We start from the raw sequence: 24313 nt of genomic DNA on the forward strand, positions 1-24313 counted from the left end.
TAGCTGCTGTTCATTAAACCAACAGATCATTAATTCAAGAGTTATTGTTCCTGAATTAATATCTCAATCAGCTTTGTCTTTTCACGACCCCCTTTTTCATCTCGGTTACAACATAAGGAGATGAAATACAGTATGGTCAATAAAATTACCTAACATGCAAATACAAACTAGTACTTTAGCTCAATGATAGGGATTTACAGAAAGCCACTTTATGGCATGTTTCACAGCTGAGCTGGGATTTACTTTGCATGAAATGCAATTGTCAGTTTAGTAGAAACACTGTAAAAATAGCAGTCATTTCACAATTCTCTCAGAGCAGGGTGTCAGTGGAACACAACTTAAAAACTTTTATATTCACATAGATTTTCCCTGTTTTTTTCCACACATTACAATGGGGTTTGGACTTGATAAGCTCCTAATTGTCCAATTCAGAAACCAAATTCAGCTCGGCTCATTAAAATGGATTAAAATGGAGTCCTTTTTCAAACATGGGGGTATATCTGAGTCACCCCACCATAGTCACAGCCAAGAGCAATCACAATGTATTTTGTAAGATGTATCATTTAAAATACTAATGTGCATCTGGCATGACGAGACTTGAATTTTTGAGACAAAGTTGTCATGCACATTGCAAACATTGACCCAAAGGGTAACTGAAAGTTTATTGCTTCTCAAGAAAGTATTTCACCAATGGAGAGTAAGGATTATATAATTTATACCATCCTCTGGATTCTCCTCAGACCAGGCTGGGGAGTGGTCATGACTCTCAAAACCTGAGCAAACATGTTGCTAAGAATGAAAAGGTTCTTGCAGACTCCCCAATAGTGGGACAGTGTTTGTAACCTAGCCACAAGAGGGAAGATGTTATTGTGTTAAAACATCACTGCTTTGATGTTAGCCAAAAATGTAGTGTTACATATGCTTTAATTCCGTCACAGTCTCCAAATGTGGTACAGGTCAAATGTTTTGACCTAAAAATGTTTTGACCTGTTTTGATTATAAAAGGCATCCACTGTATGCATTTACCATTTTTCATATGCACAAAACAACTAAGGGATGGGTGCATAAAGTTAATCGTTACTGAGAAATGGGTCAGCTGGTGGATATGGTTTTGGTGTGAAAAACCTTCTCAACCAATCAGATTCTGAGGTCACTGTAAAACAAGTTGTATATAAAAATCCTAACACAAAGACTGTAGCTCACATTAAATTTCATGCCAGTCTGATCACTGATTGATTCCTTAGAATGTACTTTCTAATATGAAACTAGCATCTTGCCTGCGTCGTTTTTTAATTCACCTGTATTTATATTGTGCATTTATATTTATTAACAATGTGTAATATGTGTGCTTTGTTGGTGCAGGAACCCACTGTAAATTAGGCATTTTTATCTTATGTGTTAAATTATGGTTTGAACTTAATTTTATTCAAAGGAAGCTTTGATCAGTAAGCACACTCCTCTGGACACTCACTGTGGCACTCAGCCTTTCCTCTTTTTGATGAGCTCCAAGTTGGCAGATCCTGCCCAGTCTAATCTTAGGCACAGAAGAAAGACAGTTTTTCAGGCCTTTTCAGTACAATCACACACAAAGATCTTTACTTTGAAAACACTGTGAACAATTGACCACTAATGACCAATCTTAGCCTTATAACAGTAAAGAAGTGGTGCACTGTTCTACATGGAAGACTTATTCGATGTGCTGTATTGATTTAGTATGCACTTTAATTTTAGGGGGGGGTTTCGCTTAGTCCTCTCAAATAATGCCATGCTGCTCATCCAGAAATGCGTGGTGACGAGGATTGAATGCCAGTGAACTGGAGTGACCTGTGCCGGCTTTGTGTGATGTCTCTGAGCCACAGCCCTGTTGCACCGCTGAGACAGAGCGCAGAAAGGCAGCCATGCTCGAATGTCGGGGCGTGTCCCTCCCACCCACCCCCACATGCCCTGCCGGAGAGATGATTCGCAGCATAGGGACCCCAGAAAAGAGCCAGGGCCTGTTCTCCACCTTTCTGACTCACTCTGCTTTTCACTCCGACACGCCCACACAGCCTCTGCCATCTCTCTCTCTCTCTCTTGCTCTCTCTCTCTCTCTCTCTCCCTCTCTCTCTCTCTCTCTCATTCACTCTCCCTCTCACTCTTCCAGCTTTACTCTTTCAGGCTCTTGCTCTGCGTTGCTACTCCGTTTTCTTTCTGTTGTTTGCACTTTCTGCTTATTTTCCTGTTTCTTCTCTCCCACTTTCTTCCTTTCTTTCTCCCACACCCACCACTCTCTCTCCTCTGCTCTCCCTCGTTCACCCTCTCTCTCTCTCTCTCTCTCTCCGCATCCTTTACTTCACTGCAAGCAGTTCGCCCCTTAGTCTTCTCCCCTTTCCCTGTCCATTTCCCACCCCCTTGCCCTGTTCTGCGTGGGCTGCAGTTCTCCGATTCATCCTCCTGTCCGGAGGGGTTGCTATTGGGAGGCGCTGGGGGAGACCTTTCACAGGAGTATTAGAGAACAGCGCCGGGCACTGATAAGCCTCCGGTTACAGCCTCCAGGGAGCGGGCTTGTCCGCCTGCGCTCCCCACCTGGGGGTGAGGGCTTTCTCTGCCACTGCGGGGAAGGGCTTTCTAAAAGGGCAAAAAGCGTACAACACAAGGCAACACAAGGCCATTGGTAGGAGCTATTAGTAACCTTAAACCACATGACCTGTGACTAAGGTCCTGTGCTGATTCCCACTCCTGTCTGAGGGGGGGGAATGCACACAGTTTAAATTTATAAAGACCTTTGTCACACATTCAAAAGTGAGGGATAATGCTTTTTTTTTTTTTTTTGCTAATGTATGACTGTCACAGGAGAGGCTGGATTTCAGGGGATAAGCTTTTAGTCTCATCTGCCTAGACTCTTAACAAGGCTGCCTGCCCACACAGATACTGGCACAGCACTCTGACTAATGCTGTGAGCGAGAGCAGTGTCAAGGGGTCTGAGACAGAAACACTTATGCAAGGGAGCGCGCCATTTATTTTTACCTGTGCGATAACATCCAAGTTCCATGCCTCAAAAAGTAATGAAAGTTAATGTAGTCGGGGGCAGAAACACTGACGAGGTATACTTACTATTTGCATGCTTCTGGATAAATGCCTTAATGGAGAGGTGGATTAAACACATTAGGTCCATGTGTGGGCGTTCGAATGTGTACACTGCACATCAGACACATCAGACTAATGTACATTTTATCCATAAGATCTCAGAAAAGAACTCTCATTATGAATCATGCTGGCGTGCACAAACTAATACATAAGCGCTCATCGGCAAAAGCTTTGCATATCAAAATGACAGTCATCTGCTGCGGTGCGAGCAGCGACGATGGAATAAGGGAAAGGTCTGTGAGAAGGCTTCAGATGAGAATGCGGGAGTGCATCCTGCAGTGCTGTCTTTCTCCAGACCACGCATTGGTGCACACACAGCAGGGTCAGACCCTGCCTGATTCAGACCATCTCCTCTGACTACAGAGCGCTCAGTGAATGCAGCAGCTGGATTCTAAATCAGATTATAACACTGTATCTTATTATGACTGGCACCAGGTGTGAACAATTGGAGTCTACAAAGTCTATAAAGTTACCGATACAAATTAACATTACTAGCTCACAATGGCTGCCACCTTTACCCTGTTTCAGGGGTGTTTTGCACTCTCTGGCACCCAGTAGGCCCTGAATACTGCTGGCATGTAACTACAGATGGAATGTGGAAAAATGTATTGTTTTGTTATTAGCTAGTGGTTACAACTTCTTATTTCATATGTCTGATTAACTAAAAATGTAGTTATCTTCTTACGCGATTCCTATCATATTACATATGAAAAGCGTCTTCAAAAGCTTGCACATTTGCTAATTATTTTAAGACGCATGGTGGGTATCATTAATTAAATTATTATTATTATTTCGTAGTTTTTTTTTCTCACAAAGATAAATGTGATCATTTCTCATGTAAATATGAGAGTGATACAGCAATCATTAAGGAGCAGAGAAAATGTTGTGGATTTTTGTGTGTGACATGTAGAGGATGACAAATGAGGCATTTGTAGATTTATTCATTAATTATGTAATTGTGTTATTAATAAATAGAAAAAAAGTCAACTTCAGAGGTGCTGCACCATGGCTACAGCTATTATATATAGTTATTAAGTTCTTTAGCCTCTTGAGGTTAAAGGTCAGAAACAATAAACATTTCCCACAGAGCAATTCCACAAGCAAGCCATACAGGCTTGTTGGATAAATGTACTTTATTTACATCTCATACATATATTTTCATCATATGCATATATTCATATAAAAATGCAGAATACAGTAGACTGTCACCCAGATATCAACTGGGCCACAATTACTTATTTGCTTTTGGCACCCTGACTATCTTCCTGACTAAGAGCCTTGTGGTGTGACCATCCAAATGTGCAGGAAAAGAAAGGTGGGCCTGATTACGGCAGATAGGAAGTGCCAAAACTCCAATGTCATGGTTGAGTTTCTCTTCCGTTTCCTGGGGTTGTACGTATCAAACATCTTGTAGTGTGTGCACAGATCTACGATCGCCTTTTATGTACATTTACAATGATACAGGGTGGCTTCCTGTAGATCAGGCATTTGATACATATGAACCCAAAAGCATATGGAAATACATGTGGAAATACATCAGTCACTCCAGGCCGAAGATGCGCCTGATCACATTATTGGGCCCCTTCTGAGTGATATTGACAATGGTTATTAGGACAGTTTATGACGTGTCACCATGTCACATACCATCTAAAGATGTGGGTTCAGAGGCTCTCAGGCGGCTAGAAAAAAGGGAGACGCCACCATACATTTCACAGTTTAAACCTGTTTCCACATAAAAGAGACACATAATATGCAATACCGTCTGATGAACTTTAACATATCTACTACTAATACAGAGATCAATAAATTGATTACTGATTACTATATCACTGATCACTTGGTTCACCAGAGCTGTAAAGGCAGAGAAATAGTTTTAAAACATATGCAAAAAGGATTTCTGCCCTGCCATGAAGAAAGGCTGTAAACATCCAAAACTGGCTGAGTTTTAACAACTACAGCCTACTGTCATTTTAGGATGCATATTGTCCATGTTGTACTTTGGCTTGAGAGGAAACATTAGTTGCACATTTAATCAGGGCAAGAGTCATCAGAGTAGTAAAACTTACAGAGCAGACAGCAGGTGAATCGTTCACTGATCATTACAACCAGTTGGAGAATGTAGAATTGTTCAGGTTTGAGCAAAAATGCTGCAGTCTCAGAATTTTATCTGAAATGTATTACCTGCCTACCCTGACCTCAGCTAATGCAAAATCAATATGTACAGATTAGTGAGCAACAGAAGAGTAGAAGAAAAGAGCATGCAGATTATCGATCCTCAGAAACAGACAAAGCCATTCTGAGCATGTTGTAATTTGTCTAACACTATTCAGAATTTTTGGAGAAGTAATTGAATTTTTTTCTTACATAACTAACACTTAATTGTGCACAAAAATCACAGACTTTTCTGGAATAAATATATGGCTGATTATCCAAGAATGTTATATTGGGAACAGTTTTTTACAAAAGGCACAAAATGATGTTGGTAGCCTAATATAACATCTGACTTACATTGTTCATGGATCCTCATGCAACTACAAAGGATTTATGAATTGTTTTCTTATAATCTTTTTGGTGTATAACTATACATAAATGCTATTGTTACACCGTCTTGGTTCTGAAGATGAACACAAGCTGCAGAGGTCCCTGGGCATCGTGTGAACTGGTTATTGTCCTCTTCCTTCCTTTCTTGCATTCATCTGTTTAAAATGTAACTCACGAATTCAATAATACACTTTTAGAAAGAGATCTCTGGACCACCTCTTATAAACAAAACTCCGACATCCTCTGAGATGAGCAGCCACTGAAGATTTTCTTTCTATACGTTTGGTTAAAATACTGAAAATAAACACCCTGGTCACAACTTCACATGAAAGTGAAATGAATCACAAGACATTCTGAGCACAGGGAATACTACAGGGGCTCTGGATAAATAACTGCAGAAAGATGCATTGTGTTTCTTACATTTCTATTATGTTAAATTCCATAAATGACATGTCCAGATTTTAACAGGAAGAAGGCTTAAACAAAAGTCTCTAGCTGGGTTTAGGGTTAGCTCAGTGATTGCAGTACAGGTGTTGGGTTGGGATTATGACATAAAGATTTACCTTTGTTAAAAAATCATCTCAGTGACTATTCATTTCCATGCAGGAGCAGCGGAACTCTTGCTGTCGTGTTACATTCCAAAAATAAATAAATTAATTCCACGCCACCAGTTAATTGACAAGAAAAATGATACACAATTCAGCTGATACAATTGAAGAAAAACTTTACTGATTAAAACCACTCAAGGAATGAAGCAGTGCTTAGCTGGATGCCCAAAACCAGAGAAAGCGAGAGAGTGGGAGAGAGAAAGAGGAAGAGAGACAGCTCTGTGAAAAGAAGCGGGAGGGTGGATGACCGTTGCAACTGGAGGTAGTCGTCTCTGCTTTCACTCCCTCACTGGAAGCCTGTCCGCTTCACTCCCTCCAGCTTCTTCAGGGTCTATCAGCTGCCTTCATTCTGAGCTGGAATGCATGAACTCAGCCTGGGTAGGACAGATCTTTCTGGATGGACCCTGAAGCCCATTGGCTTGCACTGCGATGTTCCTGCGCAGTGTCTTTGCACACTCTGCGGTGGTCAGTTAATCTTCAGGATTTAAAGAGAAGCTTTGCCAGCCATGCATAGGCCATGACAAGTGCTAAGCATCAGTTCTCTGTTTGTACAGCCTTGAACCTTCCCATGCCCTATTCCCCCCCCCCGAAATGGTCCAATCAATGTTCTTAGAAAGAGCATTGCAACTCAGTGGGCAGTTCTTTGTTTTCAGCCAGTACTTGTCCATCACAGCTGAGAGGATGTGTGTGAGGAAGAGATGTGTGTGAGGAAGAGATGTGTGTGAGGAAGAGATGTGTGTGGTCTTGCCTTGCTGCCTTTTGTCTGATGTACAGTCTACAAGGAGATGGACAATTTGAGAAACAGGTTGTGAATAACAAGGTGAAAAGGTGTGATTTCTCACATTCAAACTGAATGGTTATATCTACCCACGTCTTGAAGGGTTTAATATTGAAACAAAAACTCACCTGATAGTGATAAGGATGACTTACACTGCCCTGATGTTTAATCTGTTCCTTCACACACAAAAATAGGTATGTTACATGAAATGCAAGTAACAGCAGATAAAACAGACTGCAAATCTGACTGCAGCTAGAATGGGAAACCTGCCCTGTGTTCATTATTTTAGGTGTTAGTCAGGTAACCTTTTAGTTAGGAAAGGTCTACGCTATTCTTACTTTTCAGACATTTCATCGTCTAATGGTGGAGCACTGGCCTCCACTCCAATAAACAGTGGTGGGCCATCCATATCCCTCTGCAACGGGGAGGGAGTTCTTCTGGATTTCACCTAGACAAAGTAAAAACAATACAAACAATTGCTTCAGTGCATCATTTCTTCAATGTCGAATTTCTGCATACTCTCCACACCTTTATGAAGTGTTAAAAAAAGCAAGAGGTCAGACCTTCCAGATTAGAAGGAAGCCCACAGCGATGAGAGGTATGAAGAGAAGTGCGAGCAGACCCCTCTCCAAAGTGTCTGGAAGGAATATCTGATTCCTGGTTCCTGTACACACAAATGGATGCATTCCAGTATTTAATCTCACTGTGTCGCCTAAATGCTGGTCTCTTCAAATCTTAAAAGAGGACCTTGATCAGCTGGAGAGAAAAGTGATGGGTAAGCTGACTTTTGTCTGCAGTTCTATAGGAATCAATCTTGCAGGCAGGAATCAACCTTGCAGGCAGGAATCAACCTTGCAGGCAGCCAAGTAGTCATTTGTATAGTAATGACTTTACTGGACATGGCCTGAATGTTAATGCTGAAATGATTGTGAACATATACTGTACAGTTAAGCAACTGAGTGATTTTTTTCCTAAGTATGCTTTGGCTTCAAGTTTATCATCTGCTGACCACAAATTATTATGAATGATTTGGGTATGATTTCAGAAATCTTGGCCACATGCTATAGAGAAACCTGGAAGATGTTACAAGATTATGACCACAGCATGCTTTTTAAAACTCACGAGTTCCACTTTCAGCTTTAGGTAATGTCTCACCTTCCTTTGCAGTACTGTTCCATTCAGAACTAACTGCAGAGAGAGAGCGAGAGAGAGAGAGAGAGAGAGAGAGAGAGAGAGAGAGAGAGAGAGAGAGAGAGAGAGAGAGAGAGAGACAGAGAGAGAGAGAAGAAAAAAGAATGGGTGGAGTGTTAATACACTTAGATGAAAACGCTTCATTGTGAAACGGTAACGAGTCCATCGCGGCTCCCTTTATTTCCATCTCACAAAAGATCCGACGTGTCTGCTATCTGAGAGAAAGAGACCGTGCTTGGGAAGATCTGAAGATTGCTCTGTAATCAACACATTGCCAATTGTGCGTCGGCTCTTTTCTTCTTTTCATGTGGTCCGCTAGGGAATGTATCAAAGATTTCAAGTTCAGCTGATCACTGACATAATGGGACTGACCAAAAAAAAAACATGTTGCATTTTATGTTTAGTCCTGCAAATTCTTTTGAAAAGTTGCTAAATCATGCACACCTCCACATGCGCAAATGCAACGAAACCTCAGTAGATAATGACTTAAAAAGTTGAAATACATGTTTTACAGTCAAAATGTCAAAAGTGAATCTGCTGTGGTGCCTGAAACAATTTCAGAACTGTAACATTCTTCCATATGACTATACTAAGATGCAGTTCATTTTAAAATCTCGTTGTGTACCTTTTGAATGATGCTGTGTTGACACTGATATTGTTGGTGTTGTTTTTATTGTCGTGGGACATGGTGGAGGGTCACACTCCCCATCTTCCTGTGAAGAATTGGCAGTGTTGAAAAAGTCTTCCACAAACTTGAAGTAGCGCCCTGTCAGCCACTCCACTTTTCTGTAGTGGCACTCAAAATTAAACATGTCATCCTCCTGAAAAAGAAAAAGGAAATCAGTGACCATCACAGCAGGCAGAAAGTCATTTCTGACTCTTATAGAAGACGTTTTCATTTCTAATCTAAATATGTAATAATATACTTTAAAATATGCGCTATATTCTAAAACGAGTGGTGGTAGCTCAGTGGTTAAGGTACTTTACTAACAATTGGAAGGTTGCCAGTTCAAGCTCTACCACTACCAAGTTGCCACTAGTGGGCCCCTGAGAAAGGCCCTCAACAACTAAGCTGTATTCAATCATAAATATAAGCTTTGGATAAAAGCGTCAGATAAATCCCCCAAAATTAAATGTAAAATATCCCACCATGAGCAGTGGGTCATATGCAGCAGTATACTGTTTTGTTTTGAACTTGAACATGAAATATCAAGATAATAATCACATAATTGTGCATATTGGTATATTTTTCATGCAAATCATAACTGCATCATGGGTAAAGAAGTACAGACCACTTGCGTTAAATTAGATCTATTTGACATGTTAAATATAAGGTCTGGCTTAACAGCAGTAAACAATGCTGCATAGTTCAAAGCTCAAAGTTCAAAGTTTCATGATATTCTGAGCAACAGCAAAAAATATTATGGTATCTAAGTATGTCCAACAAGACTGCAGCATGGAGGAGAAATGATTTTAGAGTTTATTTTCTGCAGTGTTACTCAGATATAATCAGAAGACCACTACAGTGCTTGGTGCACTGAAATCAAATAAATGTCACCCAAATGCTCATGCTGCTAGGTTAGCAACTGAAAGCTTGTAAAGGCTGATTCATCTGATTAATATGATACAAAAGAGATTACATAACACAGAAAGCAATATCTGTTACATTTCTGTACAAAGTGTTTTTGGTGATGACTTCTTCAACCTTGAATTGAGCTGCAAAACAACTCAGCATTGCAGATATTTCAAGCACTGAAAAATAACATATTGAACATAGGATGCCTGGTTCTACTTTGTATTGTACTCATATTATTTATATACTCTTTTTTTTCTTATTACACAGAAAGTCCTATAAAGCAATGAGTTCAAATCATAACTGTTTGCATCCATGAATTGCTAAAAGAGAAAATCTTTCATGTCTTGCTAAGCAAGTGACACATTTTCACCCTCTCCTACGCTTTTCAATCAACCATCTAGCAAGAATAATGTTTGTTATTCTGCCGCCTAAGATATTTTTTCTGTGTGCATAACTACTTGCAGATACTTGCAAGAAATGGGTATATTAGGGGGAAAAAGACTTCCAAATGGCTTTACCTGATTTGCAAATTTGTGCATCATCCTAGAGTTTGTATCCAAGCTGCATCTGTATTAATGCAGCCAAAGCCCTAATGATCCATTTAGTAACACTAAACTCTGTAGATCTGAAAATAACCTCAAAGAAGTGTAATCTAGGACACCAGAGAATTTGCACTCTCCAACCACTTTATTAGAAACACCTTTTGTTGGCATACACACTAAAGTCTAGCCACCACCAATTCATATCAGGCATCCTCCATTTCTTCATCAGGGGGCAGTTTCTGACTACAAGACTCTTGCTTGCTGTTTGGGTGGCAGGCTACCAGCACAACAACATAGCCATGCCACTACCACGCCAGAGACACTGTGGAAACAGTATCCCCTGATTCAGCAGCAGTACACCTGTCAGCAGCATTCACTGCATAAACTCTACCTATAAATATAAAGTACAGATTCAGTAGGTGTTTGTACTAAAAATAAAAGTATATTTAATGAAGAACTCCCACAAGGTCTATGCTAGGTATATGAGAATGGAAATGAGTATCAATAACTTTATGTATAGCTGTTCAACTGCTCTGTTCCAGACAGGCACAGTGACAATAGTACAATGTGGTGAATATATTGTAAAAAATGTTAAAATTGTGTAACCACATCTGCCAGTGGCACAGGAATTACCTGTCTATCTGCAGGTCCCTCCCTACAGGTATTGTACCAAGATCTGCCTTCCTGAGTCCCACCAAAGCAATGATCGTGTTTTTGGGAAACACGTAAAAGCATCTCTGTGTCCCCTCTGTATGCGTGTCATTGCTAACATACCCTAAACTTTAAAAATGCATTCCCATAAGATTTCATGGACTTAACAATAGAAAAATCCATTATGCTGTCTTGTATTTTAATACTGTCACATCATGGGCAGAAGCTCTGCCAATGTTTCCATCTGACCACATAATAGAGACCCTTCACTCTAGGAACAGATTTACAGCAATAAAGATTTCATGAGTGATGTTCTAGAAAGCAATATATCCCAGACACATTAGAGAAGGCAAATCAATGGCGAGGCAAAATTCATGATCTTCTTGTCATTCTGATGCAACTAGTCAAATGTGAAATCTGTTCTCTTGGATGACCTTGCGCAGTATTAAGCTACAAACAACACAAGCTGCAATACTTCAACACACTATTATGAAGATCATCTGACGATATAATCTAATAATGTACAATTACCAAGAAAAGTGAGCACAAGCACAAATAATTCCCAATATGAGCAGAAAAGGCAATAAAAAAAAAATCAAGTACAAGGAAAATGGCAGTAGAATATGTAGAAAAAGCATTTGGGTGTTTGAGCTGGAAGGTGTTTGAGAGTTTACAGTGAAATTATCACTCACCAAGTCATCTCCAATGTAATATCGCATCTCACGCAACATTTGGACTAAGGTCCCTATATTATCTTTGTTGGAGGAAATGTTCCCAAATTTATTGGCCAGGAGATCTAAGCTCTTCTCCAAGTGGAATATATTTAGCTTCACCCAACACATACCACTCTGCAAGAAAAAAAAAAAAACAAGCTGTGAAGCCCTTTTAAAAGCAACTGTAACTACTGTGAAAATGTAAGAATATAGCTTAATGACTTACCACTTCTTTTGGTAAATAACGTACAGTAATGTTGTAATCTTTTGGTATATTCTGCTTCTAAAGGAAACAAATAAACAAGAACAACAAAAAACTATTTTGTAAATACTGTTACACTTAAGCAGGCACAATATTCAAAACAAAATCTTACAAGGTTACTACATAGAACTTAAAAAATCACTCAACAGTTTTTTTTAACAAACGTATGTCCTGATATTCTTATAAACCAAGAACCACCTATTAGTCGACACCATTTATGTATTCACAAAGTGTTATCTTGCTGTTATCACTGATGTATTGTTATATATTCACAAAGTGTTATCTTGCTGATATCACTATTATATAATGTATTCACAGTGTTATCTTGCTGATATCACTATTTTATTGTTATGTATTCACAAAGTGTTATCTTGCTAATATCACTATTGTATTGTTATGTATTTACAAAGTGTTATCTTGCTGATATCACTATTAACCATTTGGCAACTATGGATCTACCTATAGTGCTCATTCATGACCCAGCTAACTGCAAAAACCCCAGCTAACTGCAGTTTGGGAAATCTCTGTAGAAATCTCTTGATGGTAGGTTTCTGAAGATGTGTTTAAAGCATTCAGTAGAAATAATGGACTAACTGCTATTCACTAATGCTACCAATGAAGAAATCCAATTGGTGTTGCCATTGTGTAAACAGTAAAGTACCCCAACAAACAGACATTGTGTGAAAATCAAGACACCAGTATGAATTGTCCAATACTGTCCAATATTATCTGTAGTCCTATAACTCAGATGGTAGTGCAGGTAGAGAATTGTGCTAGTAACACCAAGGTCATGATTTTGATTCCCAGGGAGCACACGGACTGTCATACTGTTAATTATGTAAGTTGCTCTGGATAAGAGCATCTGCCAAATGTCATAAATGTAAATTATATGAGCCTGACAAAATGTGATCACGTCCTGTAATACTAATCATTAAAAACAGAAAAAGCTGATGTTTGAGGCTCAGGGATAATCTATATTAGAATAACAAAGATCAGACACTATGACCTCATGTAGCCTCATGTAAGAGGACAATGAAGCTTTCTTAGGCTAAAAATGCTCTCTTAGGCTAAAAATACTAAGAGAATAAGGAATGCATAAGGCTTCTCTTAAGAGAACAAGTAATGCATAAGGCTTCTATTAAGAAAATAAGTAATGCATAAGGCTTAAAAAGAGAATAAGCATTTGGAGAGAGTATTGAAATCCACATCAAAGGCTGGAACAAAATATGCTATTGGGAAGCATGTTCACTATAAAAGGAAGCGAAGCTAATTAACTAAATTACACCTTGGATTACATTGACATACACTGCCAACACTATTGATATAGAACCTTCTTTTAGTTTTCCCTTTCCCTTTTTATTTCATCAATGCTTTAATAGCATAAATGCTCCAGAGAAGTCCTGGTTTTCTCAGAAAACCAGGGTCACTTTCGGCATTGCCTTTGTGCTTCATACATTAGCTCCATATCTGTTACAGTCATCCTACTTGGGTGCAACCAGATCCATACCTTTTGTTTGCCACATATGAAAAAAATTCAAACTATCTGTTATATGTACACATGGGCATACTCACTAAAGCCCTCACTTATCTAATTTCCTTTATATTAAAAAAAAAAAAAAAAAAATCATTAGCAGATAAGCATGACACTTTGAACCCTAGATTTAGTTCTTACCAGCAACGAAATTTTCTTGATGTCATCTGTTATGGGGTTTCCAATTTTACTGGAATAGGCAGCAACTGTGATGTAAAGCAATAAATGGACACAGGTATGTATCCAAATCTGAAAACAGCAAAACAGAACAGAAGGTCAGCACTTGAACACATCTGGGGAATTGATCAAAAGAAGGTTAATGATCATTTTGAAATTATCACCATAATCGCAGGAGGCATTATTAACTATTCAGGGATAAATATTTATAAGCAAATATAATAAAGTTAACCAATTTTATGCAAGTAAAAACAGAAAACTGGGTCAGTTTCGTCAGTGACGGTTTTAGTCCAGGCTACTGGAGGCTTTCATCTTGGTAAAGCTGAGAGTAGCTCACAGCATTTTAGGGCGAATGCCCTTCCCCTGTTCCTGCATCTCACAGTCCAACCAGTTCATCTCATTACATAACATGGAACAGATTTGATTTTAACCCAGATTAGGTGAAGCAACCATTCATACTTCATCAGAGCCTGGCACAGAAGAAGGGGACCAAAGGATTTTAACATTGTGGCAAGACCCCCAGAACAGGTCTGGAGAACACCTCTGGAGAAGCCCTCACAGTAGCAAACAAGCCATTTCAATGAGCAGAGCACATAATCACACAACCACTGAGGGGAACCTTTCCAGTTTTGAGTACTGTAAGCCATCGAAGTATTCATCAGCTCCATTTATGTTCTGCATGCAAACAACACTGCCAGCCCTGGTGTGATCATGGCCCTGTTCTGGCTATTCCTCACTGGGGATTTATTCTCTGAAATCTCCGTAATCTCTCAAATATAAAATTACACTAAAACTTTAAGTTGTAGTTTATCTAACTTTGATCCCTCGTGGGGTAAACGCAGAGACATTCTTCAGTCAATTCATCCATGTATACATTGTTTATTCAGATCTGTACTCTTTCATCTAGGCGGAGGTTCGATGGTACTTTCAATTCGATTTTCACCTCCAAATGTCCATTGTTAATAGAACAATCTACATTGTGTCTTACCATTAATTGAGTCCTCGCAACAAAAAAACAATACATCAGCCAATTCCCCTGTTTGTCTATTCAGTTATTTTAGTTTTTTATTTTGTACAATTACATTAACATGCTAAATATGCTTTTAATGTCATTTTAAATATTACCATACTTCATTAATGTGGGCATTAAAAAATAAAACCTATAATAAATAAAACTTATAATAATGTTTTATACTATTGTTTTTAGTTTGTAGAATGTGGAAGAACAGTAAATGGATATGTATGGGTTGTTTTTTGTTGTCGCAACGGTTCAGTTGCAGGTGAGGATATTAGAATTTAGCCTTCTCAGAATCGTCATGTGCAGTTAGCGTTCACGTGAGGCACTAAATAAAAATCTTACTCCAATAAACGTGATGTTTTGAACACTCCACTGAACACTCCACAGTTCAGTCACGGCTGGAGGTTACGGGGCGTGTCTCACTGTTCCTTTTTGTTACATACATGCACAGGTTTTCAGTGGCGAACGCCTGGTTTTTAATATGTGTCGGTTTTTGCCGTCAGTCTGCTGCTGTTTATGAGGTTTACCTATTAAGTCAACATTGTTCACTGAAACTGCATTAAGTTGCATATTTCTCTTTTTGTGCAAACTCCATCCTGTCATACATTTTCCATCACTGTAGGCCACTGCAGTTTTACATCTTTGCTTATTCAATGAAAGCTTTTCTCTTAATGTAATTAATGATCATAATTCTCCTGCAACAACAGCACCAGTCTCAGAGGCAGTCTTGAGAACACCTTCAAAGTATGCAAAGTCACAACATCTTTTCAAACTAACACTTATGCAGCATGCTTTTCATCCAAAGCAGTTGGAGCCATTGACGCTGTATAATACAACAGGAACTTGTATCGGGATGAACTTTGTACTAAACACACTCCGACAAGTACTCTGAAGGGTATTTCTGAAGGCTAGTGCAGCTCATCTGGTGTCATATCAGTCTGGTATTGAATATATATATATATATATATATATATATATATATATATATATATATATATATATATATATATATATATATATATATATATATGTTGAAAAGAGTAGTAACTTCAGATTTTTATCCATGTCATCTGAAATATTCATGTTTTTTGCAAATCATTCTATCTACTGGGAAATTCAAGAACACTAAAAATGACACTTTGCAGAACAGATATTCATTACTATGGAAGACTTATTGTTCAAATTCAGAATGACAATTAATCTGTTATGGTTTTAGATCTAAGTCTGGCGAGATGCAAAACAAAGGCTTATATTCATGGTGAGCCTATCCAAGTTTTCATATGTGGCTTCTGCTGAAATGAAACGATAATGCTGTACTACATGCAGGAGCACAATATACATTGGTTGGGGAGCAGCCAATAGCTGTTCATTCTAACAATCATTAAATTTCGTACTTATTTCAGTCTTTTTCTTGTTTTTTTGTGGGGTTTTTTTTGTTTGCTTGTCTTGGCTTAATATTTTGCATTTGGTGCATGCAGAAAAAAAGGTTTGACAAATATTATTTTTATAATAACAGTGTCCTGCACTCCAGAAATGTTGTAACACTGACACACACTGAAGATAAGAAAATCTAACATAGACTCTTCACTGTATCACATGTAAAGACTTTAAACGACCTTAATTGGGATAATCCCTTTCAGAGTGTTTGCGGATCATTTTCACTGAGATAAATAAAACAAGTATTAGAGATCAAACATTAAGGACATGGATTCAGTTTCATCTTTGGTTGTTTCTAAAGGGTCAGGGTTTCATTAGCAGTGGGGCCTTGCATAAAGCACATAAACACATAAACAGAACTAACACTAAGGCATGTAAATCAAGTAGCAAAACCACAGACATATAGACTATACAAAAGAAAAAACATAGATTCAGTAGTGGTCAATGAAATTAGGAGCACAAACCAATCTTTCCTGTGAATGAAATTATGTTTCTGAATGCCAAGAGAATTGTAATACAAGCTGATTTTTTATTTTATTGCAATAAGGCAGTATATTAAAGCCAGCAAATGCTTTAGTCTTCCGGCAGATTGCCAGTTTACATACAAACATGAACCAAAGTGTGTGACAAAGTGGTCAGACAGTATAAAATGCAGTATTGCAAGATGAGCCAAGGGTTTTCCGTTTCTATTCCATTTCTACTTGACCCCCCCCCCCCCCCCACCCCAAAAAAAAAAGTTTTAAAGGGAGTCTATGTAGATAAATTTTCTCATTTGACTAATTGACTAATCCTTTAAATATGGGTTTTTAATAGTAATCTATCATGAGGCACCCAAATTTCCTGTGACATGCTCAGCAGCAGTGAAGAGAAACAAATACATGCTTGGTGAATGGGTAAACATTATCTATGATCAGTGATTTTTATATTCCTTTAACCCTCAAGCGAGAGACCGGCAATGACACATCTGCTATGGATTTGGGCAGCGACATGAAATCTGCCTTGAAAAGGCTTGAAAACACCAGGCGGTTACTGTCAAAGGAATCCATAGCTCTGGGATGATTACCCAGAATTGACAGAGCAGCGTATTATACAACTTCTGGCATGTCTGTGTCTGGAGACGCAAACAGCCGTATGACTGGGGGAACCGCACGATGTTTCTCTGGAACTCTTTCGCCCTATAATTCGAGGCAAAGCACTTCAACACAGCCACGGACAGGGTCAAATGAACATGGGGGGAGGGGGAGTGTAACGAATCTCAGCCAGCCAATCTCTCGCTGCCCCTACCAACCCAAACCATGGGCAGTACGAACCTAGCGCTCCGCCTCGCCTGAATACTAACACCTGGCTGTCGTTACCTGCTCATTGGCTCCGCTATATAATCCGCCCCTTCCCCGGAACTATTCGCACGGCACTGGTCCAGTTAAAGCTGCATGCTGTGTCTCTCTCTGGCCTTGGGGCATTTTCCATAGCCTACGTTTGTGTTTTTTTCCTATAACTACCCTAGCTTTTGATTTCTGATATGTTCTGCTTTGAGTTTGTTTACCGTTGAGTTGTTCGTTTCTCCACTGTCTTAGCCCCTGGTTTCTTTATTTTAATGTTTATTCGTCATTCTGTAACTTGTTTAAGTAAGCGTGCTACAGCGCTCGTTCCAGTCTGCTTGGCTTCCGTGATGGGGCGGTGAAGAGTGAGAAATAGCCTGAGACCTCCTTTGTTTCTCTGCGTTCAAAAGACGCTTGACTGGGTGGATAATTAACTTGTTAGGTAGATGTAATGTAATGTAAATTCTGTCATATTTATACTGATACTTCATCAGCACTATAGTTTAAATAATGGTCACAATTTACTATCCAATGCAATGACATTTAAGCGTGTTAATGGCTTTATGTCCATGATTGACTGATTCCAAATATCAAACACATGAGAAATATGGACCTGGCTTAAGTTTTCAGACAACTCTAAGACGAGTTATGTTATAAAAGTAAATAGGTATGTTAAAAAACTAAGAAAGCTGTGTAGAATGTTAGCTGAGCTGAGTGTGTTGATGCTGATGGAGGCAATGTAAAAGAGTTCCACTTTCCGTTCCTTGTCTACCTGTAAGGTGTTCAGCAGTAACCCTGTGCGATCCTGAACCAGATAACCGCTTAATTCATGCAGAGCAAACACTTTGATAATTAATGATCATTAACTTAGATCTGGATCTCCAGATACAGTCACTGGATTCAGAGTGAACAATACTCCATTCACTCTATAATCTCATTGCCAAAAACAGAGACTGGCAAATCCCTACTGCCACAAACCAGTTTGTGTTATGGCTGTGGCGGTGGTGGTGGGGGGGGGGGGGGGTCTTATTAAACTTCTTTATTGTTTGTAAAACCGTTACTTTGGTGGAAATCAAAGCTGTAAGTCTTCAGATTGTTTTTCTGTGACCAGTCATAACTGGGCCATCCACAAGAAATGCACCAATGAGATGTATGCTAGTAACATAGAAACTATAATTTTAAGCATCTTGGGCTGACCCATATTGCACATATGTTAGCTAATTTCACAAAATGCTTTAAATAGGACTCAGGGGACTCAGCTGGGGGAAAATTGGGGGTGGAGAGAAAATTCATCAAACTATGAGTCCGAAGCCACATGAGAGTAGGCATCATGAGTGGCCGGAAAAACAGCATAATCATTCCAACCTTGGAGATGTAGTCAGAGACCTGCATCGACTCAAGAAGTGCCCAAATTGAATTTCCTGCTGCAAATTGCACTCAGTCTGTCCATTTTCATTCAGGTGCACTTACTGGGCCAACTAACTGAATAAACACTGCAAAAATTATGGTATCGCATGTCCCGAGCATAGCTACGTGCTTTCACACATTGCACAGGAAAAAAACACACCAAAAACAAGCCGCTTCCTCTGAATATCTGTTCATATTGAGGTAAACCTGATCCTCCTCTCAAGTGTTAGTTTTGTCCAGGTTTGGATGCAAGGGTAGTTGAGATTTAAACATGAAAGATCTCAAGGGCACTTTCAAATGTGTGTGGCCACAGCATGAGAAGACGGCTCAAACTTAAGGGATCAAGCCATAAAGAAACTCCACACTGAAGACATTAAAAAAAATTAAAAATAAAAAAACAGAGCGGGATTTTTTAAACAAATAAAAATATTTAAAGTAAATCTACTGTAAAAGCCAATTATTTAATTTAATAATTATTTTATTAGTAGTATTACTTTATTGTTATCATATGGAAAAAACCTCAATGATCTGTTTATGTTCTATTGATGTTTAATAATAATTGAGTTATGGCAAATCATTTCTATTAACCATCTGACACAACTCATATAACTAGGTTTAAACCTGCTGAAATAATCTGTTATAATAAATTTCATTAAACACTAAAACACATCACCCTGATTGGTGTTTTGAGATTTTAAGAGTCCAATAAAATGCAGCCTGGTTACTGGATAGCTCATTTGCATGGAAGCAACAATAACCTAATGCATCTGCTTCTGATGGATACAGGAGCCCTTTGTCATAGAAAACAGTAAATAGTTGCACATGACAGTCAAACAAAGCTCTAAGGCAGTTAAGCTGCACAAAATTCAGATCCGAGAGAAGGAAAAAACAAAGTTGTGAAAGCTGAATATTGGAAAATGGCATACTTTGAACCTTTTGCCAACATCAGCGTGAATCAGACCATCTCAGTGTTCCAAATCTTTCTGGAATTTTGACTGGAACATGACTACTATTGTAATCACGAAAGAACATGCTAGCCTACAGTAATACTGAGTTTTAATTAATTTATTTAACATTTATAAGAAATACATAAATCTGAGACTTTAGTAGCCTTTCAGACGCTGATGATTATTGGATGTTAAAGTTGTTTTTTCTTGGTTTTTCATCCTAGATAAACAGAAACCTTTATGAAACAGGTGAAGACCTTGCAATAAAGTTTACTTACACTTTCAAATTTACTGAAAGCCTGTGTAGTAGGTTCTCCAGCAGAAATGATACAATAAAGTTGCTTTTCTTGCATTTTATTTAGTGTTTAAAGAAATATGCAAAATATGACATCTGTTTATAAAGTTATGTAGTACGCTAAATCACAGCTTTCTACAGATTAAATATGAAACTAAAGGAGCATGCAATTGAATTGTATAAACACAAACTAGATTGATAAATTAATAAGAATATAGCAGAATATGAACTTTTCTTTAAGCACTTGTTTTCTGGTTAATGTAAGAGGGAAGTCCCCAAAGCAAATTTTCCCAAGCAAACATTTTTCTTAAAAAATGTGCTTTATATTTTATTTCTTGTTTGTCTGCTTCAGATCACAGACTGCCATAGTTGCTTTAAAATTAACAATCATTGAATCCAGGAAGTCAGAAGAACATATGTCCCAGCAATCTTAGATCAGTGATACATAATGTGGAAACATGTCACAAAGCACTGAAGCAAGTCCTGGATTTGGCAGAGACCACAGCCTGCAGTGCATTTCCGCATACTTGCACGCTGAATTGAACTGATTCATATCTCTGCCCAAGACATTTGCATAAATGCCCCAGTACATTTTTTTGGATGAGTGTGTCTCTTGCCCGAAGCTAATGCCTCTCAGAGATCAGGGATGAGGGCTTTTTTTGGCTTGTTACCTTCTACAACCTGTTAATCCATAAAACCCGCTTTAATACAAAGGAATAAAAGCATAAAGTACATCAGCAGACAGTCAAGACACTCAAATCCATCAAGTGTTCTCAAAAAGTCTATTTCAAGTTTTCCAACATGCATTTCTATTTGGAGATCAAGGTGTTAACTGCAGGCATTTTATTTTCCCTTAAATTTGGCCAATGACTAACCTTGGTATTTTAAAAAGTCATTAATAATAAAGCAATAGAGCAAAGATCCTTTTCAGAAGCATGCACTGGTTTGCAGACAGTTTGGGGTTTCTTGTACCAAATGCCACCTTGTTACTTTAGCAGCCCATGAAAGAACATAAAATGTTCATTGAAATAAATAAATCCATTAATGTGAAGAATATCATTTTCTGGGACAACAGGTTTTATTTAATCATGGGTCTAAATCATGGCATAATAGCAGCTGTCTTTATTTACTGTATAAAATCCCAGGATTGCTAGACCTGCTCATTAATGTTCAGGAAATATATCATTATGTCTGCCTTAGTTTCCAGATTCAAGATGTTCCAGGCTCTAGCTCAGATGCCACTGTCTAGTAAATTTTTAGTCATCTCAACCTTTCCTGTTCCTTTTGTAAGGTCATTGCATTTCTCACCCAGTCACAAAAGCATTTCACAGAAAAACAAATATGCTGTGTTTGGAAACTACTGCCTTTAAAAGTGAACTGACTCCATGCATTACATCATTGTATCTGAATCTTCCAGCGTAGCACGATAAAACATCAAGCCGGGATGCAACTCTGCATATTTCCCAAGGCCAAAGTTGGAGAAAGTAGAGAAACACAGACTACTGTCAGCGAAAAACAAAGGCTGAAGATGGCAGAACGGTAGCCAGAGAGAGAGAGAGAGAGAGAGAGAGAGAGAGAGAGAGAGAGAGAGTGAGAGAGAGAGAGAGAGAGAGAGAGTGTGTGTGATTCAGAGAGAGAGAGTGAGAGTGTGTGTGTGTGTGTGAGAGAGAGAGAGAGAGAGAGAGAGAGAGAGAGAGAGAGTGTGTGTGTGTGTGATTCAGAGAGAGAGAGAGTGAGAGTGAGAGAGAGACAGACAGAGACAGAGAGAGCTTGCGCAATATCATGAACGACAAGGGATGGACTAGGGGTTGTTACTGAAGAGTCCATAACAGCTCCTTAATTCCAGTCTCCAGTTGTGTTGAAAGTCTGATATAGCACGGAATAATTCAAGGCAGACTAGTTCTCATACAGTTCAACAGCTCAGATCAAAATTTAAAAAATGCAAGGTATTCCATAGACAAGATCAGTTCAATAACGACTTGTGTTTTTAAAAAGTATTTATTTTTTAACTTTGCTCCATATGCATATTTGAATTTCCATTATCCTCGTTTCTTAGCCATTCATTAAACCACATAATATATATTTTAAATTAATGTCAGGTGGATAAGATTTTCAAAACAAATGTTGACACCGCCTAAATGTTTTATTTTGATTTAATTAATGTACGTTTATTGGCTGATATCTACTGATACATTGATGAACAAGTATCATGGATTGCTGAATGCTACACGTTTTCGGATTCTCTGTTAAGCAATACACGTTCCCAGGGAACGCATTACCTGTCCTGCGAAACAGCTCTTCAGATCAATGGCAATATTAATCTGGCATGAGGATATGAACGAATCAAGTAGGTTGAACGAATCAATTAATCACAAATCACTTGTCATTACCCACGCGCCGAAGTGTCCAGAGGTTTGGCAACACGAGATGGACCGGAAGACTGTCGCTCTAACGGGTAGGGTATGTCAGACGTTGGCACCGACATATCCGCAGCAATATTCATGGCAAAACGTGTTCGCTGCTGCCGAGTCAACAGGTATACAGAGTATATACTCTTTCCAGAGTTGCTACATAAGGTTTGTCATGGATATATAATATTCTATAGTTCGTTTCGCTGTTTAAAAAACAACCAAATCGAACTAACGTGTGTGGATTTGGCATATAGACGTATACTTTAAAATCTAAACTGGGTACTCTAGTCTATACCTGTCACTAAAAGCAATCTCACTTTCATACAAAACCAGCTATTTAAAGCACATTATACAAAACACACGCAAAACACTTCGCTTTGTAAATAAAATATTCGTCTATTACACCGCAGGAACAAATACAGATATACTTTAAAACCTCTGCCCTTGGTTGGGGAAAAAAAGCTACTTACATTTGACTTCTTCATAGGGAATGAGAGAATTAACTCCAACGTACACGAAACCCTATTTTATTTTACTTCGGCGGACAGGGAAAAAGCTTTCTTCATCCCGTTTGCACATATCCAAAAGCATTATAAATAGAATCCAAGCTGAGGAAAGACGCTTTCAAAAACTGCGATGACAGTAATTATCCAGGTACACGCTTCATAACGTACGTCGGAGCGAAGGCTGCACAACTCACTCAGTGAGAGTTTTTTCAAGCTCAACCCTTTTTATTGCGCGACTTAAAGACGCCCGCCCACTGCTCTGTTTTACTGCACTGAATCTGGAGACAAACCGTGCTGCTACAGCAGTTGATTTCACAATCAACGAAACTGCGTGGTTGCATGTCGAAGATTTATTTCCAAGTATGATTTATGAAAAGATTTCTGAAATTATGAAAGGTTTTCCTGATAATTTCGTTGGCAGAAATATACTTTAGTGTCTGTAAACAAATTATGGAAATGTACAAATTACGGTGGTGTACTGTAATGCTCATATGAACCACAATCACACATCAAGACAAGAATCTCAAATGAGCGCAGTACGAGGATTTGTAACAATTATAAAATGCTGTACAAAAGTATTTGAGAAACGGTGTGTTTTTGTGTTAATTTTCTTTCCTGTGTATAGACCTCGTTTGCACTTAGACAAATTAAAACATTTAATGTAATAAGTAATGTGAACTCAAATTGTTACAATTTATAACTGACAAATCCATCATAAACGATGTCCTTACTGCATGCTAGAACATGTTGAATGCGTATCACTGCATTGGTGCATTACTGCGTCTCTAAAATGATGTAGAGGCTATTTCTGCACCAGTTCACTACTCATAAATCCTAAATAAAAAAAAACCAGAAAACGATAACAAGCAACAAAAAAGCAACAGAAATATGTGAAGCAACAAAATATGTGAAGATCATGAAGGGTGGTGCATAAACATTACAGTCGGCCTATCTCTCAGCACACAAATGTTCCCATAGGCCAAAAAGACCTTCTGTATTTAATCTGGATGCAAGCTTATTAGAATGTGTTTTGTCATTATGGGGCTTTCTTGGCCTCAAATAATTTCTCAAATAATTTTAACATAAAGGTCTGATGAGTTAGTTGATGTCAGAGCCACCAAGAAAGTTGGCACCCCCCCCACCCCACCCCCAGTAATGCCAGTCAGTACAAGGAAATGGAGTCAGTCGGTCTTGGACATGGGATAATACTGGCAATGATAAGTGTCAAACAGTCCATTTAAATATACTGTAAGAGCCTTTGTGTAGTTCAACCTGCA

General features: G+C 38.6%; 1 protein-coding gene across 3 annotated transcripts; it reads right to left on the reverse strand.

The window, feature by feature from the left end:
• Positions 1-6374: 6374 nt before the first annotated feature.
• Positions 6375-23229, reverse strand: kitlga (kit ligand a). 3 transcript variants are annotated; one of them, XM_027019628.3, is made up of 10 exons: positions 23001-23229; positions 13661-13768; positions 11953-12009; positions 11706-11861; positions 8870-9065; positions 8209-8241; positions 7617-7717; positions 7392-7501; positions 7182-7229; positions 6375-7050 (listed from the first exon to the last, which is right to left on the reverse strand). In XM_027019628.3, exons 1-9 carry the CDS (start codon positions 23013-23015, stop codon positions 7202-7204), a joined length of 804 nt encoding a protein of 267 aa, XP_026875429.1. In that variant the 5' UTR covers positions 23016-23229; the 3' UTR covers positions 6375-7050; positions 7182-7201. The 3 variants fall into 3 exon arrangements, with proteins under 3 accessions (XP_026875429.1, XP_026875428.2, XP_081555376.1); XM_027019627.3 differs by having other exon boundaries at positions 8176-8241; XM_081699250.1 differs by lacking the exon at positions 11706-11861 and having other exon boundaries at positions 8176-8241.
• Positions 23230-24313: the final 1084 nt, after the last annotated feature.

The sequence above is a fragment of the Electrophorus electricus genome, chromosome 16 (genome assembly GCF_041902795.1).
Source record: "Electrophorus electricus isolate QZ-2024a chromosome 16, ASM4190279v1, whole genome shotgun sequence".
Lineage (NCBI taxonomy): Eukaryota > Metazoa > Chordata > Actinopteri > Gymnotiformes > Gymnotidae > Electrophorus > Electrophorus electricus.